The 22,352-nt window shown below is 41.9% G+C and overlaps 1 protein-coding gene across 5 annotated transcripts in view; it reads right to left on the reverse strand.

The window, feature by feature from the left end:
• Positions 1-22,352, reverse strand: part of USP22 (ubiquitin specific peptidase 22) — a 150,748-nt gene that overhangs the window by 107,802 nt on the left and 20,594 nt on the right. For 4 of the 5 annotated variants that reach the window (XM_061599742.1, XM_061599741.1, XM_061599743.1 and 1 more), the window contains exon 2: positions 1,832-1,964. In XM_061599742.1, coding sequence (XP_061455726.1) covers positions 1,832-1,964 — 133 coding nt within the window. Of the gene's footprint in view, positions 1-1,024; positions 1,095-1,831; positions 1,965-22,352 lie in introns of those variants that run through there. The other variant, XM_061599746.1, reaches the window with a different exon arrangement.

Here is a 22,352-nt window from a genome sequence, read left to right on the forward strand (position 1 = left end):
AGATCTGAATAGTGGCCTCAGCCTCCCTCCCCACCACCCTTACCAGCGGAGAGACCACCATTGCTATCTTATGAATAAAAATAATTATTCTACTACCTCTGTATGTGTTTGTTTATTTTTAATGTTGTTTTAGGCTACTTAGATGTGCAGTAGCCAAGGCCAGCACCTTGTAGGCATTTTTTAAAAGTAACTGAAATGTAATTGTAGTGATTACTTTGGAGGAAAAGTAAAGTAATCAGTTTCTTTCAGAGCAATTGTAACTGTGACGGTAATTACTACTTTTTGGGCCATGTAACTGTAATTTATTACTTTTAAAAGTAATCTTCCAAGCTCTGTATTTTTATAAATAAACTGGAAAAACTCCTCAAATTCTGTCCATTTCACCATACAACAAGTTGCACCAATTTAGTATGTGCTGCTCACATGATCCTATAGTACTAAAATAGCAGCCTTAAATTATGCATCATTGTTGAGATCCAAACTGATTTTTGGAACCTCCAATTTACAATCTCATTAAAATCTTAACTAGAAACACAGAATAAAAAGCTCATCATGGGTTCCTCTGTGAAACGATCAATAATGGGGAGATACGTCCTTGAAAGACACTCAGCCACCATCACCCAATGTTCAATTCAGTCTAGGCCATGTGCTCAGTTCATGTGGGGCCTAGCCCACAGTCTGCTTGAACAGCAGATATATCCTGGAATACTCTGCAGAAATTTCTACAATGTTGTGGGACTGGGTTGCACAGAGTCAAACTGCTATGAAAAAACAAGTTCCTTGAGCATAAAAAATCTGAAAACAAATGCACTTTAAAATGGATACAGCATGTATGCAAGCATGCACAAAATGTGTGCAAAAAGTTTGACTCTATGCAACGGTAATTCAACGAACAAGTAATTCATGCTTCTTGGCTTCAGTTAAGCTTTTTCAAGATGTAAATTAAGTTAGAGGGATGATATATATAATAATTCTTTAAATAACAGGAAATTTGCATAGACAGTGATAAGAGAAGATGACATACTGTTTGCTGAATCCTACCAGGCTGAGCATCTGACAAGTCTGGGAAGGTGAGGCAGTAGATGGAAAGTTTATAACTAATGAAGTAAATACATGACAGTCAAAATCCATTTTTTAAAAAACTCAAAACACCTACAAGGAGACTGTATATCCAGTGTTAAAAATATAGGGCTCATACATTCATTACTGCAAACCAATTTGGAAGTCTTGCTAAGTGAACTTACTACATGTTTACTTCTTTATGGGAAAAAAGGATTTAAGCATTTTTTTAAGGAAGCTTTTCCAGGATAAACCACCATAGGCCATTTGGTTTCAAGCAGGAAATTGTACCACATTTAATACATTTCAAAATTCCATTCAGGATCCAGTGGAATTAAGCGTTTGACGTTTTCTGTCAAAATAAAGAGACAAGCTTTCTAACCATAATTCTCAGGTACACCAACATTTCCCATGATTTCTAACGAACTTTGCAACATGATTAAATGGAGAACATAAATGTTCAAAATACTAAACACCACTCCTCTTTCCACTGGAAAGCAGCCAATTCTGTGTTGTGCTACTTTGCCATCCTCAGGTTGTGCATGCACATGCTTTTTATTTATTTATAACCACGTAACATCAATTAGTCAATGCCATAATTATAAAATAACTTCAGACTGCAGGATTACTAGAAAAACTGAATGGATTATATATGAAATATCTTCAAGTTGTCTCGGTCCATCTGACCTAAACATAATTATTTTCCATGTTGTAAAAACCATGCATTAGTAAACGAGCAATATTACTGTAGGAGTGTGAAAAGATTACTTACCTAAGTTGTGACGCTTTGCCTTTGCGTGCTCGTGAATGTGTTTCTTTGTAAAACAGCCAAAGAACACACAATACAGGCAAGAATGAAGTCTGTTCAGATGGGCACCACACATATGACAGATGCACGACTTTGCCTGAAATATAAAGAGGATATTCTTTACAAATAGCAAATACCTTATCATGTAAGTTAGGGCTCACAAATCGAATCAGAAAGTAGACTAACAGAGACAAGAGACATTTATTTCTACTTATATTAAAATGAGCCAGACTGATAGCTAGAACTGAATTTTCTATCCAAAAGGGACTGTCACTATTCTGTATGTTTGCCCACTGATACAACACATTTATAATCCAGACCTCTACCGATCTACCTCCTATTTATGGTGGTACAAATACGAATTGGCAGCAATCAAAAGAGCTAACAATTATTGGAAAGTGGTACAACATCCTCCTTTTCTGGCCAGTCAGGTATCTTTAGTCAACAGCCAGTGTGAAAGATGGCAGAGATATGCACCAAGGTGGAGACCAATGTAAAGAAGGTAAATACTGTCCACAGTATGGTCTGAAGGCACATGAGGTCACCACCTTGCTGAAGCTAAGCAGGACTGGGTCTGGTCAGTGCCTGGATGGGAGACTGCCTGGAAACCACATGTATGCTGCCTTGAGTTCAATGATAAAAGAAAGGTGAGGTATAAATGTAAGAAATAATAATAAGATGGAAGCCAGTTACGTCTATTTAACTAGTAAAGCTAGACAGAAGTGACAACTTCTAAAGTCACAATGTTGTATGTGTAGTCTTCAATAAATAACCTGTGAGCCACTAAAATGCCAAATTCACATAGAAAAGCTCCAATTATAAAAATTAATCCAAGCCTCGAGTATAAATAAGTCTCCATATAAATGTAAATGTACTGCCTTCAAGTCGATTCCGACTTATGGTGACCCTGTGAATAGGGTTTTCATGAGGCTGAGAGGCAGTGACTGGCCCAAGGTCACCCAGTGAGTTTCATGGCTGTGTGGGGATTCGAACCCTGGTCTCCCAGGTCGCAGTCCAACACCTTAACCACTACGCCACACTGGCTCTCAGTCTCCATATACCTAGGATTATTTGTGAAATCTCAGTTTTTAGACTAACCATCAAACTAATGCAGAATAACATCCCTTATTAAAAAGGGACACATGCAGAGGAACAATTTCCATGGCAAATAAGAATGCTGACCTAGAATTATAACAGAATGATGTTTTATATCCATATATTAATTTAAATTACAATAAGCACTCCCACATACAAAATCCCCAACAAGGCAGACTAAGATTTGAATCTTCAAATTTGCTTTTGAAAATTTCTGGTAAATAATCAACAAGGGGCCATGAATGTACTGTTTAATGCAAGATCTCCTGGTTGTGACAAAAATGATTTGGGCTCTTTACTGGAAAGCAGCTGCTATTCCAAGAAACAAGGAATGATTAAAATTTTGAAACCTCTGAAACAGATAACTAAACAGATAAGGATTATCAAAGGAGTAGCTTGACGGTTTCTGCAGCTAAATTTGCTGGAGCAATACTCTATGTAATGAATTCTTATTATAAGGCATAAGAAAAGGTTGGAAAGACTTTTTGTAATTTGACAATATAAGGAGAGAATCCCTACAACCACAATGTTTTTTAGACTAGTGCAATATCAGTGAGGTGAAGAATGGTAGGGGTATGTTCATGCATGCAAAAGGAACGTATTACCTACACACATGCACACCTACGTTTACCTATGAAAGCCTGGCCACCTGCTGTCAAAGGTGTAGAATGGTTTTTACCCCCACTGCAACACTCCCAGTACCCTTTTCATTTTTGTCTATTTATGAATGACTACCATTCACTTCTTTTAGGAAAAGAAAAGGGGTGCATACAAAAAAATCACTGGAGTTGCTAGATGTGCTTCCTGTTTCTTGTATCCCCAGCACCTGGGGTGAGTCAGGATTAGTCTCCTCAACTGTGTCACAATCGGTTTACTTTACCCCGGACAACTGTGTCTGTTCCTATCTGCATATATTTCCCCTGGGTTTTATTTCTTGATGTTGGGAACTGGGTTTTCTTTTTTTTAAAAAAAGTCTGTTATTCTATATCTACTGAAAAATCTTCTGCTCCTCTTCTCATTTCATTGCAAAGATTTATACAGAAGTCAGAAGATACCAGTTTAAATTTACATGCTGGCCTGAACATACTGATTTTAGAAAGATATTGGATATTAAATTCAGATGGGAGGCTTACTATTTAAGTCCAAATTTGACTTAAGCATCTCATACAGTCCAAGTTTCCAAAAGATTAAAAAAAGCTGAGAGAGCAAAATAGATCCAATTAAATAACCCAACTACACGCATCTACGTTATGATTATATTTAAATATGAATAAAATTCCAGCAATTATTTACATACACGTTACAGACAAACTGATACACAGTTGTGATTCTTGGGTTCAAAGGACTAAAATATGAGCAACCTCTCTGATAAAGAGCCCTACTATGACAACAGCCTTTAATTATTGACAATTTAATTTCTTATTTGATTGTACACAATACGAGTTTATAGACAAGACAGAATGTTAATATTGTTCTAAGAGCAGGCGCTCAAAAAAGACTAGTACATAAATATTTTCATGTTGCTTCCCTTAGTCTCCAAAACTAGGAAAACACATGAGAAGCATAATGATGGGGAAAGAACTCCCAAGGAAGGAGGAGCTCGACAGATTTATGCAGAAAGTTGAGTTTATTCTGAGAGAATGTTACAAAGCTTAGATTTCTCAACAGAGACTAGACAATAGACCATTTCCACACTGAGCATGCCCAAGAACTGGACTGCCTTCAAGTTGATCCTGACTTATGGCAACCCTATGAATGGGGTTTCAAGGTAAGTGGTATTCAGAGGTGGTTTATCATTGCCTTCCTCTGAGGTTGAGAGGCAGGGATTGGCCCAAGGTCACCCAGTGAGCTTCATGGCTGTGTAGGGATTCGAACCCTAGTCTCCCAGGTTGTAGTACAACCCTCTAAGTTAGGATGCTGGGGGACATTCCATGACATCATAGCAGATTGATCAATGGCAACTAAAAGGCCAATAGACTATTACACAGCCAACAACTCATATTTATAAAAAAGCAATGTCTCAGGCTTGCTGGTAAGTACAAAACAAATGTTATGAGCCTATATGCACCAATGTGTCAGAGAGCAGCTTGACATTTGGGTCCGACAAGCTATCTGATCAGAAAAACTGTTAGTTACCTTGGCTAAGTATTTAACTAGAAGAATTATTCCCCCCCTTGAATAACCACGGGAACCAGTGTGGTGTAGTGATTAAGGTGTTGGACTATGACCTGGGAGACCAGGGTTCAAATCCCCACACACCCACGAAGCTCACTGGGTAACCTTAGGCCAGTCACTGCCTCTCAGCTTCAGAGGGAGGCAATGGTAAACCCCCTCTGAATACTGCTTACCATGAAAACCCTATTCACAGGGTTGCCATAAGTCAGGGTCAACTTGAAGGCAGTCCATTTCCATTTTGAATAACCACTGGAGAAGTAAAAAGTCCTCTTCAGTTGTTTGGCACTTGTGGGTATTGAATGCATGAAGAGGCTTCCAAGAATGCACAGGCCAGCCCCGCCCCTAGATGCTAATACATGTGTTGACCATGTCTCTGACTGGTATGAGGCTAGCATCATTTCAAGAGGACCTAACATGTATACAGAGCTCCTAACCCATGGAAGGAGTCCTTCACACAGCTGCTGATTGCATATCAGCATCTATGGGGCAGAGCTACCCAGCATGTTTTGTCACCAAACACCTGAAAGAGGGCTAAAGAATGCTCCTGTCAAGGAAAAGCTCTTTTAGTATCAAATACTGCAAGCCTAACATTTACTTATTACTGGAGAGAGAATGAACTCAGTTTTATCCTATAACCCTGAACACATATAAACTACAAGTCCTATAGATAAGTTTCCAGATAAACAGATTTAACAAGGTGTTAAGACAAACAGAAGCTTGCAATCCTAAAAATGCCATTCTTCTTTTAAAAAATCACGACTTTTATCAAAAGCTCAAGAAAGATAGGAAGACAGAAGGGATATGGCAATGACAAGGTGGCTTATGAATCATTAGCTGGGTTGTTAAAAATATAGACGGCTGCTATTTCTGACATTCAGCACTGCAACTCACAAAGTTAAAGTTTTAAGGAAATAATCTAAGGCTGTAACATAGCACTCGAACTGAGATTTTACCTTTTTCAGCTGTCAACAAACAGCAATATTTAATTACTAATTTAACCATCTAGAGCAGGGGTGTGGAACCTTTTTCAGACTGAGGGCCACATTCCCTCATGGGCAACCTTCCAAGGGCAATATACAGTGATGGGAGGGGTCAGATGCAAAAGTGGGTGGATGACATACAAAGGTGGGCAGAGCAACAAATGCGACTCTTGCCTTTGTACAACAGAGATCATTTCAGCCATTCAGAAGTGAGGTTTCTATACACATCCACCCACTTATCTTCCTTCTCCATCCAGGCAAAGCAGCAGCATTATCACCATTTAAGGATACATTCCAACAAGGCACAGCCGGTATAGCACAGTGGGGAGGAGAGCCTGGCTTGGGAGTCCAGAGTCTAAGAGTTCAAATCCCCACTCTTGTCTCCTGGGTGTCAAGGGCCAGCTAAAGATCACCCCCACAGGGAGTGGCTCGGGGTGACATGCCCTGCCACCTGTGCAGCCGTGGGCAAGCTGCATAGTCCCAAGGAGCCCAGTTGCCCCCCCAGCTGGCAGTTGCAGACAAGGAAGGGGCTGGCTTGTGCAGCTGCGGCAAGCTGAGCAGGCCCTAGCCAGCTGGGGAGGACTAGCCTCAGAGGGAGACAGTGGTAAACCCCCTCTGAATACCCCTTACCATGAAAACCCTATTCATAGGGTAGCCATAAGTCGGAATCGACTTGAAGGCAGTCTATTTCCATTTTCCAACCGGGCAAAAGAACTAAGAGAGTGCAGAACAGAGAGGAGGCGTGGCACGGGAAGAGGTTGCAGCCTGGGGAGAGTCTCGAGAGTTGCATTCGGCCCCCTAACCCAAGGTCTCCCAACCCTAATCTAGAAGGTGGCATATAATTATTGTTCAGGAAATTCAAACATCCCAACTATATGTCTTGATACAATAATGCAAACAGTGCTATCAGACCCTACTTTAATTGTCACGTGAATTTCCTGGATTAGCCAAGGGTCCGTCAATAAAACCCATATAGAAAACAATGGCATATGTACATTTACAATTAAAATTCAATAGTACTTAACTTGTCTTACTGAACTTAAACCTACTTTAAAATATAATATATTATTACCTTAAAGTAGGTTGGAATAGTAAATGCTTAGTAGATAAAATGCTTAATAAGAAAGCCATGACTTTCTAGAAAATATAGCAAATGTGTGAAAGGAAACCTTACATTATAACCACAGTATCAGGGGAATAATGGCATGAGGGAGAAATAATAGAAAGACAATACTTGGTACCAGTCTACACTGCAAAACGCTTTGCCAGTACTGGCTACCTTTATTCTGCAATTCCGCACACTCATCAGAAAACCATAGAAGCTGAACGCAGAATTCAGCATCTTTCCTGAGAATACAAGTTAATTTGGGGAGTAGGGATAGAGAGACAGAAAGAACCACCAAATTGCTTTTTATGGCTTGAAATAATGGGAAGTACCTGGGCTGTCAGAAACTAGGGTGAGCAGAGTAAGATTTCAAGCAGTGTGGCTTCACTGCCTTGTATGACTCGTTTTTCCCCATGAATGGGCAAAAGCAGAATTATGCAAACCTGCTTAGACTGCAAAATTAGTGCTAGTAGAACAATTCACCCTTTCTTGGTGTGGAAATTTTGATTTACTTTTTAGAGTACAGAATACGTAAAATACCACTAATGTGTGATTTAAAGTGGTGGAAAATGCTGGGCTCTTAAATAATAAATATTCACCTAAAACCAAAGGCCATTATCGTATAGGGAGTAGCTGAATATATGAATCCAGTGTGTGCCCTGAGGAAGCATCCAGTACTTTCCGTGACAGCAATGGAGCTGGCAATGTCTTCGCTGCATGGAGAAGCTAGTGAAAATAGATCAATGGACCTCTGCACTTATCTACAGGTTTTCTACATCTGCCAAGATTAGAACCACTCTTAACAAAGCTCTCTAATTCCATGTTGAACTTCATCAGTTCTACAGCAATAAGCTATACTAAAAAATACACCAAAATATAAAAGCAACCTATGAAGAAACTACAGTTCATATCTAGGTTCCCTGTACTCCATTCATTGGCGATCACTCGTGGCCGAGTAAGATTATCTTCCAAGATAAGGTCTTTAACAGTGGGTCTGTTAGTAACTGTGGAGGCCAATTCTGGATTTACACAGCCTCCCACAGTGAGGACATAGGTTTCCAGATGGAAGATGGTCGCGATGGGGATTTGTTTGACGTGCCTTCCGCTCAGCTCATTTGTCCCATTCACCCTGTATTCGTGCTTCTTCAAAGTCCACAGCATCTTTGATAATAGCCGACCTCCATTTGGAACTTTCATGGGCCAAGACTTCCCAGTTCTCAATGTTCATGTTACATTTTTTTTCCACTCACCACTACAAAGTGATGATCCAGCGAAGGGTTCCCTGTGCTAAATGTAACCCAAATGCTAACAAACAGTCACAGAGCAGGGTAAAAATAAAGAGAAATGGAAACCTATAGTTACTGAAGCTTTCCTGGACTCTTGACTCTTAATTTTTAACCATGTTTTGTACATTGCTCAGTTTTGTTTGTGATATATACTTTTGTTTTAATTTAGTTTTTAAGCAACTTATTGTTACTGCTGTATTTTTACTGCTTTATGTAAGATTTTCATTATGTTAAGCAGTGTCAATTTTATATAAATTGAATGTGAAATACTTTTTTTATCAACAAAAATGTAGTAATTTACCTTAGAACAGCAATCAGTCATCTTCTGAGTGTCAAATTTTACACAAAAAATATCCACTGCAATGGGCATTCAAACCCCTTTTTTAAAGGCTCAATAAACCAAACTCCTCTAGGAATGACATGGAATAAGAACCCTGAACACTGTATGAACATATGTCTAAATGATGACTAAGTAGCAGCACCCCTTTGTACTTAAAAGGAAACTTCTTCACAAGCCAAGGGAAGATGGAAAACTGCAATTCCCTCACTTTTCAGGAATACATATATACATTCATATATACACACCAACTTATATTTCAGAGCGCTGATTTCCCTGTTTTCTGCAATGCACCACTGCAGTAGCCAATTTCACATGAGAAAAAGATTATTGCCAGTACCGCAGTAATGTGTTCTAAGATAGAGTATAAAAATCTATTACTTTACCTCATCATTCCCCTGTGTCAGCAAATCGTGAAAATGTTTTTAAACATCCTATTAGGTAATGCATCGATCTAATCTTCAGGGACACGTGACTTGAGAAGTAATGCAGCAGACAAGCTAAGCAGCCTTGCCTACTTGACACAGTCCAGAGTTTTTTTTCTCATTGCTGCACATGAAGCCAAGATGTTATTTGCAAGGTAGGATTACACAATGAATGAAAATGTTATGCTTATTAGGAATTGTGTAAGGTTGGGGGAGAGAGATGCTTCAGGGAAACCTGCTCTACTACTTTGATGGAAAATACTCTAAGCAGCATCTTTTCAGAAAAAGAGACTTAACGGAAATGTAGGTCAAAGCTTCAGCAACTCACTGGCTGTCAACTCCCCCCCTGTCAGTTTTTTTTTTTTTTTTACTGTTCTGTGCCATGTAGGTTAGACTCGTCTAACACTTAACAGTCTCCCAGTTTTCTGGTCCGTAAATTATACACCACTCTGAGCATGGCCTGATTCATATATTATGCTAAACCAAACCACTGTGTGCAATCCTGGAGAGATTGTGCCTCCCAAGTAATTCTGCTGTTGTGCTGTACTGAGCTAAGCCACAGTTTGGCTTAATGCAGGGATCAGAAACCTTTGACCCGCAGACCAATCTTGGCTCACCAGGGGTTCAATTTGGCCATGAGGCCATTCCCCCAAATCTGCCAACTGTCAGCCAGCTGACATTACTGGGTGAAATAATCTGATGGGTATAGGTCAAAGATGCTACTTTGCCAGGATGTTCTCTATGTACTGGTGAAGCAGATCCCTTCAGACAGCAGGATTGAACCCTCCATTAATCAGCTGATCATTAAGTTAGAGTTCTTGGCTTCCAAGATGGACTTAAAGTTGTATAAAAGAAATGCTGGTCATTGGTGCCATAATGCTTAATCCTTTGAAAACCTTCTTTAGGTGTGCCTGCAATACATGGAATTTATAAATGTATTGAGCCAAGAAGCCTTGGAGACTAAATACACTATCAGCAGCCTCATTCCATGCATGTTACTAGCTCTGCACTATTCTGTTTCGAGTGGAATTTAATGCATTTTATTCTTGTCTTTACTTGCTGTAAATTAATTAATGCAGGTTTTCTTGTGGAAAGGTGACATATAAATAAATGTTGCTGGGCTGTACCACTTCAGCCTGCAAGAAGTGTTTTGTGTGTTTGAAAGCTTCTTTATAGAAAAATCTCTAGATATTCCAAATCAATCCTCCCCAGTCTGGTGCCCCCCTGATGATTTGGACAACAACTCCCATCTTTGCTAAGCACTGGAGATTGTGCTGGGATTTATGCAAGTTGGAATTCAACAACATCTGGAAGGTGCCAGGTTGGGGAAGGCTGCTCCAAATTAACATCCCAGAGATAAAGCTGGGCTAGCACTCTCCTGCTGACATGTCTGTCTTGTATGTTTTTATGTGGGGAAGCATTCAGACATTTGATCCCTCCACTTGCAGTGTGAAGTGGTACAGTCAAAAGAGGTACAATACAGCAACAACATATATGTCATGTGAAGCTGCTGATAGTGTACAGCAGCTCTCCATTAGTTGAACTATCATATAGTGACAACTTAACAAGTGGAGACTGTGTAAGCTTTCAAGCCTCAACAGAAAACATGAATTCACTTTCCTAGGTGATAGGAAAGTACCCTTGCTTTTCCTTAATGTTTTTGAAGAGATATGGAGAAATCCCAGATTTTGTTTTCCTAAATCCTAAGAATGTAAAATTTTAAGGCCATGAGCAGGATTCTAGAAGTTTTCCCATGTGACTAGTCATGTTGATCTCTAGGGACAAGTGATGTTGACAGGGGCAGTTAACAGCCATTGCTCCCTCTATCATCTAGGATCAGTTTTAATGGAGCAGTGTACAGGGGCCATTTGGAATTAGCGACCAAGCTATTCCTGCAATATTAAGAACAGGACTTAAAGTAGAAAAAAAACACATGTGATTATTATTATTTATTATATTTATTAGTCAATTTTCTTTCCAAATTGAAAACTCAAAGTGACTTACAGTAGGGCCCCACTTATACGGCGGGTTAGGGACCAGGCCCCCGCCGTAAAGTGGAAATCGCTGTAAAGCGGAACCCATTGACTATAATGGGTTATGTCGCGCAAAAATGCAGCAAAATCGGCTTTAAAACGGGGTATTTCCCCTAATTGAAAGCCGCCGCATCAGCGGAACGCCGGAAAACGGGACGCCGGAAAGCAGGGCCCTACTGTACATTAAAAACAGATATAAAACAAGAACAAGAATGTAATTAGACTTGGGTCTGCTCTTAAATTTGTATGCTGACATTTAACCTGCAGTTGCATTTTAAAACAATGTTTAAGTGATGCCAAGAAGATCTCAAAGCATGGCCCTTTCAGCAGAATCAAAGTTCATTCCTGATGAAAAGTCATTAAGAACTGGTAAGCAAGAGTTGTCATACAATGGTAGGCAGGGTTGAAAATCACTCTTACAAAATGTTCTTGCCCATTTTTCACTGGCACGTTGTAGAAACTTAGTCAGCACTAACAAGGTGCAAGAGTCATGCCAATTGTTCAAATGAAAAGGTCCCACCAGATTGAGAACTAAGATGTATTTCCACAAAGATCAAGAGTCCAAGAGATGAAAAACTTAAGTGATGTGAGTGCCAGGCAGGGGAAAACACATGAAAGGCTTTGGAATGGTAGAAGAAAAAATTGTTGTCATAATAGTTTATCTTATATAGTCTTAATTTATGATCGTTTCAATAATTATAGGTTAACTGATTTGAGGTTTATCTCAAAAAGCAGTATATAATTATCTTATATAAATAACTAATATGGTACCATGCATGGTAATAGCAACATTTACTTCCTACTGAAATAGCTCTCAGTTTTACATAATTATCTACCCACAATAAGCATGTACTCAAAAGAGAAATAACAAGTCAACAGAAAACCATTCCAGCTAAATCTGATTGATGATGATTACATATTAATATATTTTGCAAAACTAAAGGCCAATACTAACTTTCCTGCTCTGGACTCATAATTCCATGAGAAAATTCAAACTTTGGCAAAAATTAGCCAAAACAATAATGGTTAAATATTTTATGTTTACCATCACTTCACATCCCACTGGTATTATCTCCACATTTCCCCTTCTACTAGACAGTAATTATATAATGCCACCCCCAGAAATTAGTAGATTATAGTGCTTTCATTTATGGACATTGTGCATTAAATGCCAAAGCATTGCTTAGTTAACAGAAAACAAATGTACAAACTCCCGAACTGCCTGCTGGGATTAATGGCTAAGATAAATTCCAAGCAAATGTGTTTCCACAACAATTAAGATATGACTTTTTTAAAAAAATAACTACACACATGTACATAACAGCATGCCCACATTTCAAGTATCTTGAACTGTTTCAAAGAGAGGGACAGAATTTAAAAAGCAACTACCACTACATGAACATTTAATACAATTCACATACCTTCTAAAATCTGTTCACTACTCACCACCACAAAAAGCCAGCGTGCAATTCTATGTATTACGCAGTCTACTTGCAAAACATTTCTGTTTATTGGTGGACAAATTGATTACTATTACTTAAACACCATATTGCACTGATGGAAATAAAAGTCAAGACATCTTCAGAAACATATAGCTCACTGGATGCAAAAGTGGGTGGGGGAGAGAAGAGAGGAATGAGAAGCAAGAAAAAGCAGAGGGCACACTTAACATTTTCCACCATTTCAAGAGCAGTTTAAGGGCTCTTTTGTAACAATTTCAGGGAGCATAACTGTCAATTCTCTTTAAGACCAAGTGAAGTGGCAGATTAAAGCCACTGCATTGTTTTGGCATAAGAAAGTCAGGGGGGTGCACATATATGTATCATTATGGATAACTTCATGTTTTGATCCTATGCAAATGAAAAAGCTTCTTCACATTTCTTTTTCGGAAGACATTTAAGTCCAGCAAGGGCTAGGGTATGGTCCAGGACTATCTGATTTTGCAGATTTTGCTGAAGATGTTGACCTAAGCATTATCAATCCATTTCAGTTCTCAGGCTCTCACACACCAGTTCCACCCATTCACATTGGGAAAACATTACAAGCAATCAGGGATAGTGGTATCCACCCAACCTTTCCCTGGAAAGAACGATGGGTTTTAATAGTGAGATCAATGAAAAAGATACCATGTTCAAAAATTTATGCATTATTTTCTGCCAGTAGTGAAAGGGTCTGACAGACTTAGCTGAAGATTTCTCACTGAGATATTTGAGCATTTCAACTTTACTGTTTCTAATATTTTGCATATACGCTCGGGCCCATTGATTCAGATACTATTATATCTCGCCTGTTTTCCAAGGAGCACAGGACAAATTACCCCATGAAGCAGATAACACTCAGACATGACAACTAGCTTGGGCTCACCCAGTAAGCTTCACGGGTGGACACATCTATATCCCAACCACCCACAATACCCCTTTTTCCTTAGAAATCAGAAACTGAAGACCAGATTTGGCTACATGAATGCCATCATCCTAATCTGAGAAGGTACGGTTGGACTTACCGTGAACGGTGTTTCTTCATGGATGCCATGAGGTCTCCACGTGGGTTATAGTCCCCAATCAGCTCGAGACAGGAACCTGTCATAATTTTTTCCTGGCTCCTCCCCTTGTTACTGAGGTGATGCCAGTTCTCTTTCTTGGCCAGCTCGGAACTTCACCTCAGTGTAACATGGAAAGAAATAAATCAGAAGATATAAACAAAGCAGAATAATATCAGATAGCACAGAGTGCAGATGGATTTCCCAGCCCCTCATAGGGAGGGTCGTGGAGACCTCATGGCATCCATGAAGAAACACCGTTCACGGTAAGTCCAACCGTACCTTCTTTCATGGATGCCAGTGAGGTCTCCACGTGGGATGTACCAAAGCTCGGCCAAGGGTGGGCCTATTGAGTAAGGACCTGCTGGAGAACTCTACGACCAAATGCAGCCTCCGCAGATGCGTACAAGTCCATTCTGTAGTGCTGGGTAAACGACAAAGGTGAGGCCCAAGTTGCTGCCCTGCAGATTTCCTCCAATGGGGCATTAGCCGAAAAAGCCACTGTTGTGGCTGCCGCTCTAGTGGAATGCGCCGTGATCCCCTGTGGCACGGGTTTACTAAGTGATTTGTAGGCTAAGGCGATGCATGCCTTCAGCCATCTAGCTATAGTTGATTTCGACACCTTGTGGCCCAGAGTCGGAGGATGGAATGATACCAGCAGAGATTCAGATCGACGGAACTGAGCTGTCCTATTGATGTATACCTTCAACGCCCTCCTCGCATCGAGGGAGTGCCATGCCCTTTCCGTGGGATGTTTAGGATCTGGGCAGAATGTGGGTAGTACAATCTCCTGTTGCAGGTGAAACTGAGACCTGACCTTTGGTATGAAGCCAGGAGCGGTCTGCAGTACAACTCTATTGTTATGGAACGTGCAGAGGTGTTTCAGGACTGATAGAGCCTGAATCTCTGATATCCTGCGTGCTGACATGATTGCTATGAGGAACATGACTTTGAAGGTGAGTATTCTCAAGGGAACCGTCTGCAGAGGTTCGAATGGAGATTTCTGTAGTGCGGTTAATACCGTATGGAGGTGCCATGAAGGAAATCTGTGCACTACGGGAGGGCTGATAACGGTTGCCCTCCTTAGAAATCTCTTAAGCAGCGGATGTGACGCTAGAGAGACCCCTTCGTCTAAAGATAGAACTGATGCAAGCGCCGACAGCTGACGCTTGAGGGTGTTAGGGCGTAGACCCTGGTGAAGGCCTTCCTGGAGGAACTGCAGGATGTGTGGTGCAGATGCCGTCATAGGATCGGTGTCGTGTGCTGTACACCAACGCAGGAAAACTGCCCAAGTGGATTGGTATATCCTGAGCGTAGAGGGTCTACGTGACGCCAGGATAGTTGCTGCCGCGTCAGGTGGAATATGTAATGCTAACAGCCTGCTCCGTTCAACCTCCAGGCGACTAGCTGTAGACAGGCTGGGTCTGGGTGAAGGACCAGTCCCTGATGTAACAGGTCGTAGCGATTTGGAAGTGGAAGGGGGTTGTTGACAGACATCTGGACTAGGTCTGCAAACCATGGTCTTCTCGGCCAGTATGGTGCTATTAGGACCACCTGTGCCGCCTCCCTCCTGATCTTGTTGAGGACTCTGGCTAGGAAAGGAGTTGGTGGAAACGCATACAGCAGAAGCTGTGGCCAACTCGCCGTCAGTGCGTTTACCTGTTCTGCCCCACGCGTGTGGAATCTTGCAAAAAATCGTGGGATCTGATAGTTTGTGTCCGAGGCAAAGAGGTCCACTTCTAATTTTCCAAAGTGTTGCTGAAGCATCAGGAAGACACTTCTGTTGAGTGCCCATTCCCCTGGGAATATCTGGCATCTGCTGAGCCAATCTGCCCAATCGTTCATTGCTCCCTGCAGGTATTCCACCGTGACTGATGAAAGGCGATGCTCCGCCTAGGACAGCATGGATATCGCCTCTCCGCTGAGGAGTTTGGATCGGGTCCCTCCTTGTCTCATTATGTATGATCTGGTCGACGTGTTGTCTGTTTTGATCAATACGTTGGGGTAGTGGAGAGTGAGAAAGAAATGCTTCAGCACCAGGTGAGCCGCCCTCAGTTCCAGCCAGTTTATGGGCCTGGCTGCCTCTGGCGGGCTCCAACGTCCCTGTACGAAGAGATCCATATAATGAGCCCCCCAGCCCCAGAGGCTGGCATCTGAAGTGATTATTGCCCGAGGCGGCTCCTGTATCGGGATCCCCCTGGACAAATTGGAGTCCTGATGCCACCAGGTGAGCGACTGACGCACTTTGTGTGGTAAGGCAATCTTGCGGTGTCGCCTCGAGGCAATGTCTCTCTGGAATTTGATCAGAAGATGTTGAAGAGGACGGGAATGAAGCCTGGCCCATGGTGTAACTGCTATAGCTGATGCCATCATCCCGAGCAGTTTTGCCAGGCACATCAAGTCTGATTCCGGTTCTCCGCGTATGGAGCGTGCTAGATCGGTGATGGCCCGAATCCGCTGTGGTGCCAGCGTTATAGTTTGTGCAATGGTGTCTATTGCCGTGCCCAGGTGTATAAGTGATTGCGTGGGGCAGAGGTGACTCTTTTGAACATTCACTAAAAATCCGTGGCGTTGCAGAAAATTGAATGTAAGATTTAAGTCTTTGTTTGCCTGGATAAACGATGGAGACCTGAGGAGCAGGACGTCCAGATAAGGGGATATATGCACCCCTGCCAGACGCAGACCAGAAAGTGCTGCTGCCAGCACCTTGTTGAAGATTCTGGGTGCCGTGGCAAGTCCGAATGGTAGGGCTTTGTACTGAAAGTGTTTCTTGTCATATGTAAATCTGAGCAACCTTCTGTGTCTGGGGTGTATTGGAATGTGCAGGTAGGCTTCTTTGAGGTCTATTGATACCAAATAGTCCTGGGCATGGAGTGCCTCTCTGATTGAGGTGATAGTTTCCATCCGAAAGGTCCTGTGCTTCAGGAACTGGTTGACGAACCTGAGGTCGAGTACCCCCCTGAACGAACTGTCCTTTTTTGCCACCAAAAAGAAGAGGGAGTACACTCCTGAGAACCGTTCCTTTATCGGAACGGGTTCTATGGCCGAGATTTGTAGAAGGTGCTCTATTTCTGCTAGGAACATTCCGTGTTTTTGAAGTGATGTCGGTCTGTGTGAGAAGACGAAACATGGGGGTGGATACTGGTGTAACTCTAGTCTGTATCCGTCTTTGATAATGCTCAGGACCCATCTGTCTTTTGTTGTTGTATGCCATTGATCTAGGAATTGAGGCGACCGCCTACGGGTATAGAGTCAAAAGCGTTGTTGTGGTTGACGCTGCTGCCTAGTCTGGTAGGACTGCTGTCTGTTCTGGAGGAATCTCTGTGGAGGCTTCTGGTTTTGCCAGGGAAAACGGGATCCTCTAAAATCCCTCTGTTTGTTACTGTAGAAGGGCCTTGAGCCACGAAAGGAGCGCGTCTGAAAAGTGGGAGTATAGCGTCGGAATGGCTTTCTTTCCTCTTTGCCCTGTGAGGGCATCACCTTCTTTTTATCCTTATTGTCCACCAATACCTCTGCGAGATTGTCTTCCCCAAATAATTTGCCATCTGTATATTTAGCCGTGGCTAGATTAAATCTGGATGCATTGTCTGCATCCCAGTGCGAAAGCCATACGAGGCGCCTGGCTACCACTGCTGTGGCCATAGCCCTGGCTGCAAATTGTGAGGAATCCATGGTAGCGTCTGCTACGAAGGCCATGCAGCGTGAGAGTTTTAGAATGGACTATCGTAACCTGGAGACCTCCAGGTCTTGATTTTGGGCTAGGTCCTCAATCCACAGCAGCGATGCCCTAGAGAATACTGAAGCTGCCACAGAGGCTCTTATGGACATAGCCGTCGCCTCATGCACCCTCTTAAGTGCCAGCTCTGATTTACGTTGGATCGGATGTTTGAGATGAGCATCCCCATCCCGAGGCAAGATGGAATGTGACAGGAGCACAGTAATAGGCCCATCTATGTCTGGGGCTCGCAACTGTTCCATGACACTAGGTTCTAGGGTATATAGTCTATTAGCCCAATTAGTCCCTCTTTTGGGGTGTAGCGGTAGTTCCCACTCCTGTTGGATATTAGCCAACAGCACAGGTGGGCACGGAACACCCTTAGGCCCAGTCTTAACAGTAGGCAGAACCATAGCTGGCCTGGAGGAGGTAGGTTGTTCCTCAGAAGGAGCAGTCAGCTCCAGGGAAGTGATCACCTTTTTTAACAATGGTTCAAAATGAACCTCCAAAAATAATCTGACCAAGGTTTGAGCCTCAGTTTCTGAGGAATCGGTCCAGTCTCCGTCATCTATGGACCCCGTAGAACCAATTTCTGAGAGGACATCCTGGTGCTCCCGCTCATAATACCCCTTACCCATAGACACGGAAGTCAGGTCGGGGGAGGACTGTCTGAGAACCTGGCGTGGTCTCTTACATGGGGGGACGACTACTGTCGAAGTCTGAAGGCGTTGTGGGGCACTGGGGGGTATCACATTAAGTGGTAGGACCTCTTCTAAGAGCGCCTGTTTAAGTTGCCAGATTACGTCAGGCGAAAACAACTGTGCAGGCGTCATTGAAGGTGTTATTAAGGGAGCTGGCATATGCTGAGGAGAGAGCTGAGGTGGAGAGACGGTGGGGCCATACCGCCCATGGGCTTCCGTCGCTCTGTCGTCCTCCGATCTGCTGTCGTCCAGCTGCTCCAGCAGATGGCGCTGGACTGCAGGCTCTATCGAGCGCGCCTCTTGTGTGCCACTCAAAATGGCCGCCGCCACATTTTCGGCGGGAAAAATCATGAGGGAGCTGGATGAGGCAGTGGGCGCTGGCGAAAACCGCATCTCGCGCAGTAGGCCTCCACCACGATTGTCCGAATCGGAGACGCTTTTAGCGATGTGCCGCGATGTAGCGGTGAAATTCACGCTCTGACGCGAGGCTTCTTGCCTATGCTCCCTTGCCGGACATTGCGCGTCGGCTGGAGCCATCTCCGTCATGCCCAATATCTGCAGGGAACTGACCGCAGCAGGAGCTGGGTGCTGCCCCGATTTCTTGTGTCCCTTCTTTTTCTCGGAGTGCGGGACAGACGGTGGCCGGGGACTGACTGCAGCAGGAGCTGAGTGCTGCCCTGACCCCTTATGGCTTTGCAGGGATCCGACCACAGTAGCCACTGTGTGCTGCCCTGTTCCTCTAAGGGTTTTTGTCCTGGCGGTTTGAGGAGATGGTACTGCATCCATATCTCAGACGGTAGAGAAGAAGTAGGTAGGATAGTAGAGATAAGATATATATATATATATATATTGGTAAACTAATCAAAATATATAAAGGAATAAGAAGTATAGAAAGAACGAAGGAATAGTCTACAGGATGAGAGAAAAACAGCCGAAGGTTGTTGTCCGAGCTGAGACAGGAAAAGAACTGGTATCACCTCAGTAACAAGGGGAGGAGCCAGGAAAAAATTATGACAGGTTCCTGTCTTGAGCTGATTGGGGACTATAACCCACGTGGAGACTTCACTGGCATCCATGAAAGAACCAAAAGGCAGAACTCCTGCCTCAAAGTGAGCTTTCCTTGAAACTAATTGATGGCTATGGTTCTATCCCGTACATCAAACTGGTTATTAAGTCATTTTAGATCACTGCCACTATATGATTTAGCTAAATTAAAATGTGGTTAGATTCCAGAGACAGGAAAAATACAGTACATCTTGGTAAACTCGCATCACATTTTATCTGGGAGCGTAAGGCAGCCTTACTAACCACCTCTGGAGATAAAAACATATGCTTCAAATGGAATTACTAATGGGAATTTGAATACCTTTGTGAAGTTAACACAAGGATAAATACTGCTTCTAAGTGTGTCATCTCAGTATAGACTTCTTACTTCTTGGATTCAAATTATCACCACAAGAAATTGTTGACAGATTGCTAAAATAATATTCATTCACTTATGAGTGGTGGGACAAGTTGACTATAAGCTACATCCTAGTTCCAAACCCTAAACTCTCATATTGGGTAGCCATAGTGGAGGTCAAAGGCACTACTCACTAAATAAGAAGAAACTTTTCAATGAGTTCACTTTAAAAAGAGCACACAACTTTAACTTGGCAGCTGAAATTAAAGCCTTAAGTTTTGACTCCTAACTAGTCAACATTTGCAATTCTTGTAACAACAAATCTTTATCAACCACATGCTTTTCATCTGTATTGGAGAGGTTTCTCGATATGGGCAAGTAATTTTTCCCAAAAACAGTTAGGCAAAAAGAAATCTTGGGATTAAGAAAAATGGAGATAATACCATGTCTTAACATAGGATTACAAAAAAATTACTATATAATAGAATAAGCATCTAAGATAGAGGGCCGAATTCTTTATCTCTCTCTTCAAAAAAGTTAGTATTTTGCAGAAGAATAGCTGCCTGCATTACTTCTGTAAAGGCCACTGCTATTTTAACCACAAAGAAAGTGAAAAATCTGCATGAAACTAAATAAATAAATAATAAATAAATAAATGATGGCTTTGCAGTCTCATATTTTATCCTTGAAAAATGCTTTTCAGGATTGCACTGGGAATGCATGTTTCTAGAAAAGGAAGCTATTGGTCTTTAAGGGGGCGCATCAAGACAACTATCAGGCCAAGCTCTTATGGAATTAGGGTAGGACAAAGCAAAATCAGAGGGGGAGTAACAGAAAGGCAGTCCACAGCCAGCAAGTAAGAATGACAGCAGAATCTGGCTGAGGACTTTTATATGTGTGGTAGAAGAACATGCACTCATGCACTCATTCTGACCACAAGTTAACATGTGGTTCATTTTATCCTTCCACCCTCAAAACAGGGTGTGCTCCCATGCATATATGATTGTGGTGATACAAGTCTGTCCCTCTACTATTCACTGAACATTAATATATCCAGGCAAAATAAAAAAAAAGTCAAGAAAATACAGAGGAGCACTAGTTCATTTAACTCGTGCCATGTTTATTATTATTATTGTTGTTGTTGTTGTTACATTTGTATACCACCGCATAGCCGAAGCTCTCTGGGCGGTTTGCAACAATTAAAACATTAAAAAGAAATATACAAATTTAAAACACTTTTTTTAAAAAAATCATTTTTACTTTGCCTCAATAGCCACACATAAACCATTTTGTTATGGTTGCAAGTCTACATCTAGGATGTCCAGAAAGAGGCAGGAATACATCCTTACAATGGGTTATGTTCACTATAAACCTAGCCGGACCTTCCTTCATACATTCTACAATGGTAAACTTATTGTGTTGAAGCAGGGGGATGTACTTCCTAATGTAGTCACATCTGGAAAATTTCATTTTATACTTCAATACAGGAACCATAATCCAACAGATCCAAGGCAAAAGAGGAAATTTCTATACTAGGAAGCAAAAAAGTATAATGGAATAGTGGTTCAAATGGCCAGACCTCCTTTTTAGAAAGGTATGCAAGACACATATAATAAAGTACCTTAAATGATAGGATTTCAACCTAAGCATCATAACAGGCCAATGCAAAATCGTATTTCCAAGAAAGCCCGAAAAGACACTGATCTTCAACATACATACTTGAAGGCAAGTTCACCTGAAACCAGTAGGCCTTATTTCCAAGTAAGTAAGTTCAGGATCAAGGTACTAAATACTGAATATACACACATTGTTATCACGACTTGTATAGATACCATGTTCCATTTACATCCTCTTATATTAATGTACTGCCGGACATACAAATGTTGCCTGGTCAGGTATCATCTTCCTCTACAACTGTGATATTTCAGGTGGTTATAGATATGTCTTCCAGCAGCTTTTGATGTATCAACCAACAAACAACACTACTAAGAAAGCACACTTAAATTTTTAGCATGCAGTGCAGTAATACTAGGCACTTAGGAACAAATTGTTTACAAGTCGTAAGGAAGAACAAAAATATTCTTGGGGAAAAATAAGTGCTGGTAAAATTTCAAGTGATTTCCCACCGATTTTTCTAGACAAGTATGTCAGGACCCAGTCACCATCACATCTGTACACAAAGGAAATGAATGAATTTGGATTTTATCTGACAATGCTATCAGGCATTAGTGGGCTCAGTGCAACATACCGCTACCAATACTGATGTCTATAGAAAGTGCTCTTTATTATGGGTACCAACTTCTGTACAAAAAATATGGCCAGGCTTTGTTTTACACTGTCTTTTTCAAACCCTTGATAGCCAGTGTGGTGTAGCGGTTAAGGTGTTGGACTACGATCTGGGAGACCAGGGTTCGAATCACCACACAGCCATGAAGCTCAGTGGGTGACCCTGGGCCAGTCACTGCCTCTCAGCCTCAGAGGAAGGCAATGGGAAACCCCCTCTGAATACCGCTTACCATGAAAACCCTATTCATAAGATCGCCCATTAGTCGGAATCGACTTGAAGGCAGTCCATTTCATTTCATTTCATGCCCTTAGAGCAAGCCTGAATACAAAGAACTCGCATCTAGGTTTGCAACACAAGCATTTCAACCAGCATACTTAATGAAGCATTCTGGAATGTACAACTAGC

Source organism: Rhineura floridana, chromosome 17, assembly GCF_030035675.1.
Source record: "Rhineura floridana isolate rRhiFlo1 chromosome 17, rRhiFlo1.hap2, whole genome shotgun sequence".
NCBI lineage: Eukaryota > Metazoa > Chordata > Lepidosauria > Squamata > Rhineuridae > Rhineura > Rhineura floridana.